Source organism: Pseudocercospora fijiensis (assembly GCF_000340215.1).
Source record: "Pseudocercospora fijiensis CIRAD86 unplaced genomic scaffold MYCFIscaffold_4, whole genome shotgun sequence".
Taxonomy (NCBI): Eukaryota; Fungi; Ascomycota; class Dothideomycetes; order Mycosphaerellales; family Mycosphaerellaceae; genus Pseudocercospora; species Pseudocercospora fijiensis.
In genome coordinates, this window is record NW_006921535.1 from 3,046,468 (window position 1) to 3,063,261 (window position 16,794).

A 16,794-nucleotide genomic window follows, 5' to 3' on the forward strand; every position below is an offset into this window, starting at 1 on the left:
TAATTATTATATCTAGGATCTTAATATCCTTAGACTTAATACTATATACTCTTTTAAACTACTTAGTAGCTGTCTTATGCTTCTATACCTATACTTAGAAGTCTTTATAGTACCTAAGGGTGCTATTAGATATTGCTTGCTTAAGAGTAACTATTCTAAAATCCTTTAGGGTATTATAGATATCTACTATAATAATTAGTTAGTATATAGCTACTATAGTCTCGTAGTAGTCCTTAGCAGTCTTCTAGGTAATTATACTCCTAGAGTTAGGTCTTAGATCTAGTAAGATTATCTTAACTAGAATGCCTATAGCAATACTATCTTTCTCTATAAACTCTCTTAGGGCTTTATTAAAATCCGGATTATTAGCGTAGTCGATTCTAAGAGGTTTATAGTATAGCTTTGTCTATTTTAAGTTATAAAGTATATATCTATATACTTTCTCCTTTAGTAGCTCTTTCTAAAGGATCTATCTCTATAATAAAAAGTTAGTCGTCCTCGTAAGGATACGATTTTCCTTTATACTTTTTACGGATTCTTTAGTGTTAGCTATACTACTAAGCTCTTTCTTAGCTCGCTTGGCTTATAGGTACTAATCGTTAGTTAGATCTGATTTAGTACTAAGTGTAGGGTAGCCCTATTTCGGTAGTTAACTCTAGAGGTACTACTTAATCTATAGCTAGTAGAATTAGCTTTAAACTAGTATCTCTATAATAACAATTCGTCTATATTAGTTAGGATAGGTAAGCGTATACGCCGGGCTTATAACCTATTATAATTAAGCTAAGTAGAACAAGTTATTAATTAATTAACTATAGAATTATATAAGGAAAGGAATTAAGTTTCTGTCTAAGCTAGAGGCTATATATATCGCTAGGAAATTAGGCCTTAGCACTTAGTAGTGCTAACTAATCTATAACATCTTCCCCGAGCCCTAGCTCCCCGCCCGAGCCCTAGCTACCTATTAATTCCTAAGTAATACTAAATAAATACCTCCGTCCTATAGTACGTATAAGTCTATATAACACTCTCGCCTCTCTCGCCTTAGGCTCGGTCGTTAAGGAAAATAAAGATACTATCTTTGTAAGAGGCAGTGCCTTACTCGCTCGGGTATCGTACATCGTCGCTATTGCTCGTACCTCGCTACTCCGAATACTTACTTCGCTCGTAAGCTCGCCTCGCTAGTCTAATAAAGCTAAATTAAATTCCTCGGGATATATTAGGGCTCGGGCGGGGAGCTAGGGCTCGGGGAAGAGACAGGGCATTACCGTTACTAGTAGTTTAAGACGATTTAAGCTCTAATAAGCACCTTGCGTAGTAGGTTTCTAGCCGTTTGCTATATATAAGAACCCGCGAATAGCGCTATTTTAGCGGCGGAAAGTGAATATTCCAAATAACGGCTTATAAGAGCTTATATAGGCAATTTAGTAGCGTTTCTCGATCGACTACTTAGTAAGCAATAGGGGTGCTAAGAAGCGACCGGGGTCTTAGACCTTACTATAATTAGTACTATAGACTAGATATCTATTGCTACGGTATACTATAGCAGAATACGACTTAGATAGCTTCTCGACTAATAGTAAACTTAATAAGGATATAATCGCTATCTATAGTAGAATACTAGTAACAACCGCGGCTATATTAGCCTCCGAGGTCGACAATCTACTAGATCTAGCTATTCGCCGAGAAGGCGAGATAGATCGTAAATACTAGTATAGATAGGCTCGTAATAATAGGCTATATAAGCTACTACGCGAGTATCTAAGAGATAAGTAGTAGTTACTAGAGACATACCCTAAGGCTAATTTCGAGGGCGACTTCCGTTTTACTAAGTAGTAAGTAATTAAGCTAGCCGAGTTACTAGATATTAGGTCGATCGAGTTACCTAAGCGTATACGTTGCGATCTAGTAATAGTGCTATATATCGTTTGCAGAAGGCTTAGTAATCTAGGTTATTAACGCAACCTAAGCTAGATATTTAGTCGTAGTAACGGCTAGATTAGTCGTATATTTAATACCGCGTATACTTAACTAGCAAGGCGTTAGAAAGAGCGATTAGTATAGGACTTTAATCGGCTAAGTAAAGTATACCTATAGCGAATAGCCGTTACTATTGCTAACTTAATCGATATTAAGTATGTCTTCGGATATATCGATAGTACGTTACGGAAGTGCTATAGACCGACCTATAACTAGCGGCCGTTCTATAATAGATATAAGCACTTCTATAGCCTTAAACATTAAGGCATTGTCCTTCTAGATAGTATAATATTGCTATATAGTCTAGTACCTAGCTCCTACGGTAATATAACGTTAATACTAGAGAGTGGATTTAATTAGGTCTAGAAGTCGTATTTCGAGCCCCCTAGATAGCTATATCGACCCTTCGAAGAGCGAGTATTCTTATATAGTAACTAAGTATATAATGTCGTTAATAGTATTATAGGAAGTTAGAAAACCGTAAATAGCGAGTTTCGCAATACCGACGAGGCTATAGCTATAAAGGAGATAAGTGCTATCCGCTAGTTAGTCGAATAGGGCTTTACTAAGGTTATTAATAACTTCGAGTTAATAAAGTACTTCTATAGGCTCCGAATCGAGTTAATACCGGTCGGAGCGATATATATCGTTGCTATACTACTTACTAATTGCCTTACTTATTATCGTAGTAAGAATAAGATTAGCCGACTATATAAGGTAAAGCCTCCGAGTATACGCGAATATCTTACTAACCTACTACCCCCTCCTACGCTCCCTTTAGCTTAACTAGTCGATAGCGACCTTCTACGCTATAGAACGTACTTCGGAGTAGACTTGCAAGTAGGCGACGAGGTATTCGATAGTAGCGCTTTGTTTAGATATAGGCGGACGGTTATACCGGACTATAAAACGAACGAGATTAAGGTTATTAATATAATAGAAGAAGATTAAATTAGGTAGAAGATATAGGAAAGTAATAGGTATAGATATACCTATACTAGCGCGTAGTATATAGTATAAGATACTTTACGATTTTAACTATAATAATAATATTACTGTTTTTATACGCCCTTATACGCGCTATATCCTTCGGTATACGACGCGTCCTATCGTCTAAAAACGAGTAAAAACGAGTAATATATTATTACGTAGCGAGTCGATAAAGGTTAAAGCCCGCTTACTAAGCGACGAAACCTCGGCTTTCCGTATTACTTTAAGCTATATACTTTAATACCTACTCTGTTTTACGAGTCGCTTATAGCGGTCGATATAAGGTTCGCCGTTCGAGCTCCTATCCTATAGTTTTATTAGATATAGAGGGTCTTAGCGCTCTTATACCGAACGAAGCTACGATTTCGAATAGGTACTTATAAAAGAAGATATCGACTAAGTAATTACAACATTCTCGACAATAAGAATACTACGATTGCTTTACCTAACCCTAATCCTAACCCTAACCCTAACCCTTTAAGTTATCTACGAGAATACGTCCTTATCGATAGTATTAACTATTAAGGTCTACGAAGCCGTCGCTATCGTTGTCGTAGTCTAGCGAGTCCGTTTAACTATCTATAACAATATTAGAATAAGAAGGAAGCTCTATTTAAGACAACGGTAATAGCCGTAACGGCAATAAAGCAGTTATTATTGCCTAAAGGGCCTAGATACTAGACTAGATAGTATCTATTTAACGTACTATCTTTAGCTTAATATCCTTTACTATAGCACTTATTACGGCGCTTAAGTCGCTTCTAGCGCTTATATATCTAGTAGGACTTAGTATATTTAGAGCCCCGCTAGCGGCGCTATCAATAGAGACACTTAAAGACTCTAATAGCGAGCTAATTCTACGTCTCAAGCTACGGCCCTTAGCGAGTATTCTTAGAGTATTAAACATAGGCGATAATACTTCTTTTAGTATAGCTCCTTATACCTATAATCTACGCTAGAGCCGTTTAGACTCGAAGTCTAAACGGCGACGCTTTGTAAGCTAAGTAGTATTACTATCGACCGTAGATAGTATCGTTAAGTCGATAACTTCCGCTCGTAGAACTAGCGTTATTAGAATAGCTAGAGCTAGAGTTAGCGCGACTAGAGCCGGACTACTATTACTACGCTAAGAGAGTGTCGATAGTATAGTATTACGTATATTCTCGGTAGTACTATTAAATGCCTTTAACTCCTTCGTATTTAATACCTTCTCGCGCTATACCTTATCTAGTCGAAATAGTATCTCTGTAGCCTTATCGAGAAGCTAGTCTTAAAGAGTCTTTATAACGACAACTCTAGAAGCTCCGTTAAGAGGCCTTCTCGCAACTACTCGGCGCTTAATTATTATACGATAAGCTCTTACTAGATCGCTAATAAGAGGCTTATTAGTTAGCTAAGTAGTAGGAATAATAGACTTAAAGCTAGCATTCTAGTTACGCACTTTGCTAGTTACTCGCTTATAGGCTATATAGGCGCTAACCTTAGTAAGAGTAAGCTTAGCAGTAGCCGAGATATAACTATTACTATTTAGTCGAGTTATACCGTATTCCTTAGTAATAGTAGCGGCAATAATCTCGTCCTAAGAAAGTCTAGTATTAACTAAAGTTTAACTATTAGTCTAGCCGTTAATTTAAGTGCTATTTAGCGTCGAAATAGGCTCCCTAATCGGTAGGGATACTAGTGTAGAAACAGGCTACTAGATAGGCTCTTCGACTAGCTAGATAGGCTCTTCGACTAGCGTAGAAACGACCGTTATATTTACTCTATAAACCTAATCAGCTACTAAGCGACAGGTTGTTAGACTATTAAGTAATATAGTTAGACTATATAGCGTAGGTTAACTATAATAGTCGCGGAACACCCCTAATAGCGTATAGAGTAAAGGACCTAAGCGAGGGTATAGATCGCTCTACGAGAAGCTATAGTTTAGGTCGAGAAGTATAGTAATAGGTAGTAGGGCAGGTCTTAGGGTAATAGGAACGACTATAATACTAATAAGCTTAAAACAAGGGGTAATTGCTAACAAAACTAAGCCTCTAAGCACTCTACGTGTTCTCGGAGGCCCTAATATATACCTCTCTCGAGGTACGGACCTAGTTCTAATTATATCGGTCTCTTCTAAGGTCTCTATAATTAAGTAATTGTATATAGGCTACTAGACCTATATAACCCTTAGTAGCCGCCCGGCGACCTTTATATGCCTCTTACTAAACTCTCCGCTATTATATATATAGGTAGGGGGCGTATAGTAGCTCGTATATAATAGGCACTGTACTAGCGGTAGAGGATTTAATAGAAGGCGGAGATAGGGTTTAAGCTATTTAGCTAAGGATTTAGTATACTCCCTTACTTAACTATTAACGGCCTAGCGTAGGGTCTAATTAGCGTATTTTCGATTATATAAGCGTATATAGGTAACTGTACAAGCTCGTGCAGTTACCTACGCTTTTATTTACTTAATCCTTTACGTACGGATAACTACACCGAGTTTATTCATATGCTAGTGTACTAGCGCGAGCCACTTCCGCGTATATCCGGGGTTCTATTAGTCTACTTTACCCCTCGCCTACGCTCGGGGAATTAAGCTATACGCAAAATCGGGATTTGTTAGTAGGCTATACGCAAAACTCGATTAAACGTATATTATAACGCATATATAATAGGAAGCTAAGTGTAAGTGCGATTATAGTTAAGAAGTAGTAGATTTCCGGCATATTAACGACTAAATTGCGACGGTATACGGTTACGTATATAGTTAAAATAGACCTATACTCGGCCTCCGCGCATACCTCGTATTAACTATATAGTCAATTACCTTACAAGTCGGCCTATATGTCTATTATATAATTGCTATCTCTTCTTATTAGCTAAATAGCTAACTACTGTATCTACTGTCTACCTCTTTAAGCTTAATAGGGTTGCTCTTGCTACTAGCAATTACAATAGCGCCTCTATAACGGTTAGACTTCTTCGGAGCTTCGTAGAAATAGCGCTTGCTTTATATAGACTCGTAGCGGCGGCGAGGAGGTACTAAATAAGGCCAAATTATAGTGTATACTATATCTTCGTTAAGTAGCGCCTCGTCTTGTTATAGCTAGTCTAATCGTGTATTAGGCTCTTACGCGAATAGACTATTTAGTCGTCGCCTTAGCTTAATAGTCTATACTAGAATATCGCCTTCTTCGTAGTTACAAGTGCGAGTCGGCAGTTCTAGTATCCTTGTCGGACTCTACGTATATACTATATCGCCGCCCTCGGTAGAGTAAGTAGAGCGCCTATAGAAGTAGATATCCTTAGTATGTAGATCGCTAGTCTTCTTTAATATAAGGTTGTTATCTAAAGCGAGAAGTCGCTTATCGAAGACTCGTCGTAGCGGCTTATCGATAGCCTACAATTCAACGTCTATCTACTTAGTCTTACTATTATTATTAAATACGACTCGGAATACCTTACTATACTTAAGTCGATAGGTGCGTGCCTTGTTATATACGCTCTATGCCTCTTAGAGCATCTTCCGGCGGTCGTTATTAGCTAGGTCCTTATCTTGTTATATAAGTTATAACCGCAATTTATCTGCCTCGATAGTATCTACTCTTATAAGCCGATTAGGTTGCTCCTTCTAGCGCTTCTTTGTACGCTTAACTAGACTCGTAGACTAGTGTTTACGCTTATATTCCTCGCCTTTGTAAATGGCGGCGCTAACTAATATCTCGTAGGCTCTTTTAGCGTCCTTTATAGGCGACGAGGAAAAGGGGTTAAATATTAATAATAGGTCGATACCTTCTAGAGCTAGTTTTAGATAATAACGTCGGAAGCTCTTGCGAGCTTGTATAGCCTTACGAGACGCTCTAATCTTCCGAGGGCTCGTTATCGTAGTAAGAAGCTAGTCCGGCAACTCGGGGGTAGGTATTCGCCGCGGTAGTAGTAGTAACGATAGCATGCCCTAAGCAATTACGTTTTTAAGGTCCTATAAGTAAGAGCGATTATTAGCGAGATGCTAGCTATTAGGATCGACAATAGTAGGCTCTACTAAACGCTCTTACTTAACCGACGCTAAGTGCTCCTACTAAGCGGCCTCCGCTATTACTAGAGATTCCTCGTATTAGGCTTCTTCCTATTAGAGCTTACTCTCAATTGCTTGCTAGTTCTAGTTATAGTTAGTAGCCCTATACTAATCTCGAATATACTTGCAAGGGACCTCCCTATCTGCTAGGAATATGCCTATCTTACGAAATGCCGCCCTTATATTATACCTCGTAAAAGTCTTTACCCGGATAGCTAAGAGCGCCTATATAAACTTAGGTATACTAAATTTACTAATACTACGATATGTAGCTTCTAAGACCGCTTGCCTATGCCTTAACTTATATACCTAGAATAGTACAACGTTAAGGGGTTATATAAAGTGCGAAGTGTATAGTTATAGGCCCTATAATTGAATCTTATAGCGCTTTGCAAAGGTAGCGAATTCTTTAAAGCAGTAGGAGCCGTAATTGTCGTATAATAGCACCCTCTACTTATTCGGATTATTAGGTCTCGTCTTCCGTTTAAACTAGCGGATATAGTATATAGTAGTATCGTCTGTTATATAGCTAGAGTCGTTAATAGTAATTAGGAAGTTATCTTTGCCTATTATTGTTAGTAGGTAACGTTGTTCTTGCCTAAGGCAATAGTAATAGACTAACCTTCTTTAGGGACCTAACGCTCTTAAACTATTACTACTTTAATAATTAACTAATAGTCTATTGCCTTACTATAGGCATTAACGCTCTCGACGATAGTAATATACGTCCGGTTACTATTACACTCGGTCTACGCGCGCCGCTTTGTATCTATTATAACGACGTACTCGTTACTACTAATACCGACTCGAAATCTAGTCTCGTCGAAATTCTATATATTCCGCGGCTTTATATTTAGTCGCTTTAGTATCGCCTTAAACCTATTAAACTAGCTCCTTATAGTAGAAGGGTCGTGCGCCTTCTTACGCTATATCTTAATAGGTTTAGACTTAACCTTGCTAAGTCTATAGCGACTAAGAAAGCGGTCCGCCTAATCTATACTAAATAGTACGATTGTATCCTTTAGTACCCCTTCTAGTAGTATACTAACTATTATTTCTATCGCTATAATAGCGACTAACGCTACTAGTAAGAATATACCTATCTCGTCCCTTTCTCGATAATAATCCGCTAGCGCTAGTTCCTAAGATTTATCTAGCTTAGTATTTATTACATTACGCGATATTAGCGATCTACGACCTCTTAACCGCTAGTAAACACGATAATATAAGTCCGCTGCCTTCTTACTCTTATAAAGCGCTCGAAGGCTAACTTTTAACAATTTGGCCTCTAATTCGCGGTACTTCGAAACTACTCGATCTACTACCCTCTCCGCTCTCTCTATCTCTATTAATCGCTCGGCGCGTACCCTTTTAATAACCTTTCCGACCTTCTTACGCCCTATACTAACAAATAGGTGCTATATATATACTAGAAGAAAGAGAATACGAAGAATACGCGTTTAGAATAAGGTAGACGCGCCTACTAAGGAGGCTAAGGAGATTATATAAGAAACAGCGGTAGCGAGGTCTACGGTTACTATACACTCGGATAACCTCGCTAATATAATATTTAGACTAGCGGTTCGATACTTCATATACCTAGATATCTATATGGGACTGGAAGGTGCGACTATATCGAGTTTCACGTGTAGCCTACTAACAAATCGCGATTTTGCGTATGGCTCAAACCCCCGCGACCGCGGGGTGGAGTGCTTTGACGAAACCCCGGATACGGAGCGCAACTGCCAATTCAAACCTACTGCGCAAGGTGCCTAATCGAGGCGAGATCGAAACTCAAGCAGAACTGTTTTGATGATGTTCGCACAGCGTGATGGAGGAGCAAAAGTCGTGGTTCAAGATGCCAATAGTGTGCGCCCCAGCCTGGCAGTGGATGGCATACTGTATTCAATTCCTCGCCGACTCAAGCTTGTCATCGTGAAGTGCCTTGAAGGAGCATTCGACGGCGCCAAAGAACGTTAGATAAGTCGCTGCTTCCGTGACCTGAGAACAAAAAGAAGACTTTCTCTCCATACTGCCCATCTTGCCTCTACAGACTATTCCCACGTCCGAGGCCATACAGGCTCTATCCCTACAGACGACTCTCGCACCTGAGATTCTTCGCTTTGAGTGTTGCCTACATGTCTAGACAGCAGATTGGTCCCCAAGGGGACTGGTTTCGAAGTTGACCAAGGCAATGGATGATAGACATATCGGTGATTTCAGATAGCCAAGTAGCGTATGTTAAAGATGCTGACATGTTTCTTCTTTGTGCTTCCGTTATCAGCAAATCCAAGAGAACTTTCGTATATGTCCCCATCGATCTTTACCGACCTCACTTCCCTCTCTCCCTCCCATATCCCACTCACCTCTGGCCCCGCTCATCCTCATCCTCATCCTCATCCTCACCGCTTCGTGTCCGATTGAGCTTTATAACAACTCTCAACTTCACTTGAATTCATAGACCAATCAGAAAGCCTGTCCATGTCTACAATGGTAGTCTAGTGGTGAAGGCGATTGGTTCTAGAACCCTGCAATCGGCGAGTTATCGACTCGTAATGAGACCTGTCAGGCAGGACAATACAAAGCATCAAACCGCGAAAGCTGTTCATCTTTATCTCTGATGACGCCACTCCGTGTGGTATCGTAACTGTAGGAGAGTTTCTTTTTTGGCGTTTTGGTGTGAAGGTCCAAGTTGAGGGATTCATGTTAAGGATGGATGGATGTCTAGTTCTTTTGGCTTTTGTTCAAGGCAAGAAGTGATGGGTTCCAAAACGACCAAAGGGGGTCTTGTGATTTCTTGTCAATGAGATACGCCATCGAAGGATTGAAAGTTCGATGACTCTGAACTCATGTCATGTCGGTTCATATTCGGTCCTCACAGCGATATCAATGCTCCTCTTCACGTCGTGCTCCTCATATGTACACCCTCTTCGCTTCTTTCGGGTGGCTCTCATTCGGACAGTAAGGACATTTCATCCTGCTCTTGCCTTTGCTATGCATCTCTAGACTTTGTTTTGCGATGACGTGCCCGCAGGGCAGCATCATTGGCGGGTTCGCATCCGTTGCCTGGTCTTTCGATACCGGGCATACGAAGATTGAATGGAAAGCGAAGCCCGGTGGTAGAGGCGTTTCGACTGGCAATTCGTTCACCGATGTCCACTGCCCTCTGGCCTGTGCCATGACTCGTTCCACCTTCTCCAATACAGGTAGCGCAATGCCACCTGCTGTTACTGCAGTGTAAAGAGGTGACTGTGACGAAAGGCCGAGCATGCCGCAGAAGTCCCGCGTGAAAGATGCAGAGGCTTCTTCGTACGAGGTGGGACTGCTGAAGAATGTGTTGTATGGCGATGCCGCCAAATTTTCCGAGAAGGGGAGAGATCCCAGCAACGACGATGTTTCGCGGGCGTATCTGGTGCTGAAAGCCGGAAACGTGCTTCGTGCGTATTCCAGTGCCCGCAGTGGTCCACTGAATGGATCGGGGTCATCGTCTGTCATATCCGAGGAAGTGCTCGTATACAGCTCTACGAACTTGAGCCTGCTCAATTCGAACTCCAGATTTGAACCTCGGTTCTCGAGCTCGTAGCTGTGCTGTCTTGCCCATTCTATTGCTGGCTCCAGATTGTGGTGATTCCGCAACGCGTCCAAGACGTGGTACATGTCAGCGAATTTCCTCTGCAGTCCACTCTTCTCCAATTCACCCTGGGCTACCGCTTCCAGGCCATCGGTCATCAGGTCGTCTGTGTCGGCCAGATCGGTAATCCAGCTTCTTCCCAGTCCATCTTGTGCCTCTGATCCACTTGAATGTGGCTGGGCGGCTACCTCTTTCACGAATGTCTTGGCAACATTGAACTTCCCCTCGCGAAGCAGATGCATGGCGATAGCACGATTGATGAGATTCGGCTGGCTCGACAAGGCATCGTTGCCGGCGGTGGGCAGTGCAGCGCTCTTGAATTTATCCTTGAGTGCCTTCTGGTACTGGTTCATGCCCTTGTTGACCTCCTTCAAATCCTCTTCGAGCTTGCTAAACGACTGTTTTACGGGATTCTGCAGCTTGGCCATGTGCAGAGCTGACTTGGTGGGGTCGGAGGCGACGGCATCGCGTGTGCTCTGAAGGAGGTCGATCAGAGCCTGAACGTCGGTGATGGTCTTTCGTAGGTTCCCTTTCTTCTCCTGCAACTCGTGAGCCGCCAATATCCCCTCCATAGTGGACGATCGTGAGGTGAGGTGAGGTAAGGTGAGGTGTAGCAGTGGTAGTGGCGGTGGCGGTGGCCGTGGCAGTGGCAGGCGAGGCGAGATGGCAGGCGATATGGCTTAGTTCTGTACGAACGGCGACTTGACTGTAGGCACGTGCTCTACATCTGCTTGATATAGATCGATCAGTCTGCTGGATCTCGGATCTCGGGTCATAGGCGTGAGACTTGCGACCAACTCCAAGTTAGAGTACTGTATGCATGTGAGCTGGGCAGCGACCACGTGAGAGCTCTCGCTTCAACGGCTTTTGTTCGGCTGAACTCGGATGAAAGTGACGTTTCGTCTCACCGCGCATCTTCCTCCCAGAAACATTACCTCGCGTTCAACAAAACCAAAGTGGAAGAAATACGGATGGCCCATCTGAAGAAGCGGTAGTACGGCCGAACGGCGAGGCGGGATCTGGCGACGACAACCGGCTTGGCTTGGTACAGTCAACACATCGTGACCATGAGCAGCACAGCCCCTGTCACCGTCACACTACTTCTCGGTGACACTTTGGTACAATCATGACAGCCGCAAGATCTTCGGTAGATCGAGCAAAGCTCCGTCCACCTCCTCTGCAGACCAACTACCTACACCAAAGTCCTAACGAGGATTCGCCCACATCGCCCAGGCCTCAGTCTCCATATGATCAGGGTCGATACTCAGAGGCCCGAGGACGTCCGGCAACGAAAGGCGGCCATCAACCATTTGTACTTACAGATCCGGTCGCTTTCAAGTATCTCGAAGAAGATGCTTCAACACATGTTCTGGAAAGGAGACGAGAGCTGCGGGGTTATGAATGCTACATTGTGGAACAATGGACCACTTCCCGTATGCACCCAACATTCATGATCACAAACTATACTGGAGACGAGAAGGACGTCGTTTTGGTTGATGTTCTCAGCGTACCAACAGATGAGCATGTCTGGTCGCCTCGACTGCGAGTCTATTTCAAAGCACTTAATCAATATCATGCTAGGCGGCGCGAGACACCTCTGGGCGTACTGATGGTCACAAACTTGTCTGGCTTTCCATCTTCTCTCGCCATCATACCTGTTCCCGACGGCGATGTGAGGAAGCATAGGTTCGACTTCTTCGTCAATGAAGACCTTAAACGCCTGGGCTGCTCTGGCAGAGTGGGCTTGACATTGGCTCAGCCAGCAGCGTCCACAGTAGCCAAGTTTCATCAGCTATACAGAACAAGCGACAAGAACGACATCTACAAATCGGTCCTGGAACTGATCAAGCTTTGTCAAAGCGCGCTCATGCTATTCGACAAGCTCGAGATTGACTATTCTGATGGCCTGTTGTGCGACGTCACCGAGCGAGCCATCAATGACTGGTGGGTCGAAATTGGCAATGACTATTATAATGTCGAGCCGCATGACGGCATCTTGGGGCCGACAACGGTAGCTGGCTTGCTTGGTCTGCTTATGGGTGCACGCAACCGACTGCATGCCATGAACGCACCTGTACCCAAAGACCCATTCGATGTCGAAGCAATGAAACAAGGCATAAGTGCCTTTCAAAAGCAGCAACGAATACAACGCACACGTCGGCTGGACCGACGAACGCTGGATCGACTGCATAAAGCGACCCAAAAAGCTGCCGAAAAGGAGCGATGGGCAGTACCGAAGGCAGTCAAATCAACTGTCGCAGAGCTGAGCGGCAGAGGAGGTGAGATGATCGGCGATATCGTCGGAAGACGAGATCGTGCCAGCATCGCTGAGGTTGAGACTGTGGACATAGACCGCTTTGTCCAGCTTGTTCATGGTGATCGAGCGAAATGGCTATGGCTGGGCAAGCCGATGAAGAAGTCTAAAGTGCCAGATGGAGCGGAGCGCGTGCCCGAGGAGGTACAAGGTGCGCCTGCACTGAACAAAGGACTGATATTCAAGTCTGATGAGCACGGTGGCTACACTTGGACGTCCGGCAGGAAAAGCACTTTCGACGGCATGCCTCCAGGGGAGCGCCGAGAACAGGAGCGAGAATATCACGACTTCGTCGCACCCACCCCAGTCGAAGAAAGAGATGAGTTTGGGGACGACTACATTGGCAGGCCGTCGCTTGACATCAATAGACCATCGATGTTTCACAGGGCTACAACGTTGAAGGACAAGCCAAAAGCAGGACTTGAGAAGGTCAGAGGAGCCGTAGGCTTCCGTGGTCACAAGCCGAAGCCGTCAGTCGATGAACCTGTGCCAAGGTCACCTGTGGAACAGAGACCAAGTAGGCGACCGCTGATCAACCGATCCCATACAAGCCCACTTGGCAGCCCCTCCAGTCTTGAACTATCTACCGAACAACACATGCAGCGACTGACACCTGCGGCCCAAGAGCAGAGCAATCGGCTGAACGTTGCACTCGGTGACAGCCGACCTGACACTGCTGACACGAGGTCACTCATGGAAGGTAACAACAGCCGTCTGGTGTCACAGGAAAGCTTCCAGGCATCAGGGTTCTCAGGCTTGCAGAAGGAGAATAGCAACGTCTCTAGCAATCAGCAGCAGAGGTCGGGCAGTAAAGAGAGCACAGGTCCTTCCGTCGAGGCGTCAGTGGCAGGTTCCATTTACAAAGGCATCGATCTGAACGACACACTACCTACCGGACCTGAAACTGAAGCTGGGCTATCGACACTGCTAAAACGGACCGTCTCATACTCGCAGTATGTGGAGGCAGAGCTGCAGCCTGATCATAGTGGTCTTGCGCCACGACATCTAAGCTTCAGCTTGGCCGAAGAGAGTCTACTGACTTGGGAGCCGCTCGGTCAGGACGAATATGATCCGTTCTCATCCACGCGGGCACAGTTGGCGGAGCAGCAGTATATAGCAGCGGAAGCGAGACATCTCAGGCGCATGATCAACGCACTGCAGCTTCAGACTGCAACGTGGACTTCGAAGGAACTGCATCAGCTTCGCGAAACACTCGAGAGACTAGACCAGGACCAAGACACGCTCGACGAGCTCCATCAGCCCCACTTGAGGACCGTCAAAGAGCTTGAAACGCACGCAGGCGCCGTCCAACGTGAGGAAAAAGAAAGGCTGGAAGAAGGTGTCAAAGAGATAGAGACTCTGGCTGCGAAGCTGGAGTATGAGATTGGTGGGCTGCGAGGCAAGGTAGAGGACGTTGAAGCAGGAGTTAGTGATTTCGAGAAGAGCGTCGGCAGGGTAGAGGGAAGGGTGATGGAGCTTGAGAAGGAGGCAGCAAATGGCAGCAAATGTGTGATACAGTAGTAATGTCTAGACTTAGATACCCAGATTGCGCAAAGATATATCGTAGAAATGCATGTGTTCAGACTTGCTCTTGCCTTTCACATGCGTGCCTTCCGATTTGCTGCATGCTGACTAACCCCGCTGCAGGGTCCAAGCTTCACTAGTTCTTGAGCACCTGCTGCTTCTTTTTCTGCGTGGCCACCGACAAACGACAACGCACCCGCAAGACGCACTGGTTTCGGCGCACACCAGCACAATGCGTCTCCGCGTCCGAATCGAACGCAACGAATTGCCAGCTGTGCAAGTGCTATGGAGCATCGAGCCCACCGAGACGAATAATACCATCTCACAGTTCCTCGAACGCGTAAATGAGCGGTTTCCGTTAGAAGGCAATACTTGGGGCTTAGACGACTACTCAGTCACGGTTGCCGGCTACGAAGCGACGCACTATTCCGAGCTTGGCAACACGTTCAAAGACGAAGACGAGGTGGTGATCAAACCGCTAGGTTTTGCGGAGTTGAGGACGAGGACTTTGACAGGCAGAGACCAAATCACGCAGGATGGACGTCATTTGCTGGATGGCGTCCCTTTTGGGAAGCCGCTGCTGAAGAGACCGAGGCGACCGGACGTGCGCATACCTCCGAGAAAGAAGCAGAGGGTCGAGCTAGAAGATGGTGACGAGCAGGCATTGGTACGGGTGGAGGAGGAGGAGGAGATACTGGATGAGGACGATGAGGATGACGAAGACGATGGAGATTTCAATGAGGATGCGCTGGAGGACGCTGTGGAGAGCGAACAAGAGTCGGACGACAGCGATGAGAGTTCGGAAGAGGATAGTGATTCAAGCGACAGCGACAGCTCTAGCGACTCAAGTGAGAGTGAGAGTGAGAGTAAGAGTGAAAGTGAAAGTGAAAGTGAGAGTGACTCGGACAGCTCGAGTGAGGTTTCGTGGGATGGCGTCGAAGACCGTGATAACATCGCATCTGTTGACACGGTCATCGTCACCGACAACCCACAAACCAACAAACCTTCTGCCGCCGCTACTCCCGAGCAGCACAAAATAGTCAGAGCTGCCAACGCTTCTTCAAACACTCCACCACACGAGGGTCAGAGCAAGACAAAGGACCGAAACGTGCGCCGCCGCGACACCAAGAAATTGAAGTGCCTCAAGGATCAAGGACTTCTGCCTCCGACTGCCGCGCTCAAGGATCTGTACGAGTACGATATGCAACACGATCGGCAAAAAATGCTCGCGAACATGGAACACGACCGACAGCAACTGCTTGACCCGATCGCTCAAGGCGGCATAGATGTCAGCGATGTCCCTGCAACAAATGGTCAACTCCAGTCCACAGATGGTGATGAGCCGCCAGAGGAAGAGCCTGTGCATCGACCCGAAAAGCCTATCGTGGAAGCAATTCCAGCGACCGAGGGGCCACAGGAACCGCCTGCTATTGTAGAACAAGCCAACCCATACATCAACGAGGTAGGAGGTGAATCCGAAGCACCTACCAGACGCGCCCGTCTCGACCTCAAAGGCATGAACCGAATGGTCTTTAGCTCCCTCGGCCTTCGTACGCCTAAAACACAAGCAGACCGCGACGCGTTACAGAAGAAGCTTGCAGCCCGGCCTAAGAAGTCGCTGCCTGCACAAGCAGCTGTACTGCAAAACGAGCAGACTGTCGAAGATGATGAAGATCCCGAGGCTTGGCGCCAAAAGGTTAACTTGACAGCTGTCGAATGTCTTGATGAGGGTGTCGAGCTCAGCGCGCCAGACTTTCCCTTCCAGCAGCGATGGGACCCACAATATCAGTACACCAAGAAGCGCGCCGCGAGTAGCACCAAGTCGAAGCGGAACAAGAAGAGAAGAGTCCGGGCGAATGGCAGCCATGAAGACTACGTGGAGACTTACGATAAGTACAACCAAAATGGAGGCCGCGATGCACTTAATTATGACGACCGCGAGGACGACGAGGATGACTTTGACGACTCATACTGGGAGGAAGGCGCGCTCCTGGAGAATGACGAAGATATCGAATCCGAGACTGATCCCAGCAATGGCTTTCCGAAATTGCCAAAAGACACTACCGAGCTACCCACACTCGCCGAGGCCGATGCCAAGGAAGGCGATGTCGTGGTTTTCGAGGAACTCTCAGTCTCTGCAGCCACTTCTTGGGCACCTCAGACCGTCACCAAGCTAGCCAAGCTCGGCAGCAAGACCATCGAGGGCTGGACCGTTACCGAAGCTCCGAGTCGCGCAAAGCAGTACGATGAAGATGGAAATCGCGTATATAGCAAGTTCGAGATGGAAAGCTT

At 45.3% G+C, this 16,794-nt stretch overlaps 3 protein-coding genes across 3 annotated transcripts; 2 read left to right on the forward strand and 1 right to left on the reverse strand.

Moving 5' to 3' along the window:
* Nucleotides 1-8,711: 8,711 nt before the first annotated feature.
* MYCFIDRAFT_174660 (uncharacterized protein) lies at nucleotides 8,712-9,743 on the forward strand (the record flags this gene model as incomplete). Its single annotated transcript, XM_007928291.1, has 9 exons — nucleotides 8,712-8,801; nucleotides 8,861-9,008; nucleotides 9,040-9,160; nucleotides 9,200-9,246; nucleotides 9,281-9,445; nucleotides 9,495-9,534; nucleotides 9,576-9,597; nucleotides 9,635-9,666; nucleotides 9,719-9,743. The coding sequence occupies 9 exons, from the start codon at nucleotides 8,712-8,714 to the stop codon at nucleotides 9,741-9,743; spliced, it is 690 nt and encodes a 229-aa protein (XP_007926482.1).
* A 203-nt stretch (nucleotides 9,744-9,946) lies between these two features.
* On the reverse strand, nucleotides 9,947-11,236 carry MYCFIDRAFT_188291 (uncharacterized protein; the record flags this gene model as incomplete). The annotated part of the gene is made up of 2 exons (XM_007928292.1): nucleotides 9,947-10,737; nucleotides 10,831-11,236. 2 exons carry the CDS (start codon nucleotides 11,234-11,236, stop codon nucleotides 9,947-9,949), a joined length of 1,197 nt encoding a protein of 398 aa, XP_007926483.1.
* A 554-nt stretch (nucleotides 11,237-11,790) lies between these two features.
* Nucleotides 11,791-14,499, forward strand: MYCFIDRAFT_136754 (uncharacterized protein; the record flags this gene model as incomplete). The annotated part of the gene is made up of 3 exons (XM_007928293.1): nucleotides 11,791-13,082; nucleotides 13,203-13,623; nucleotides 13,717-14,499. 3 exons carry the CDS (start codon nucleotides 11,791-11,793, stop codon nucleotides 14,497-14,499), a joined length of 2,496 nt encoding a protein of 831 aa, XP_007926484.1.
* Nucleotides 14,500-16,794: the final 2,295 nt, after the last annotated feature.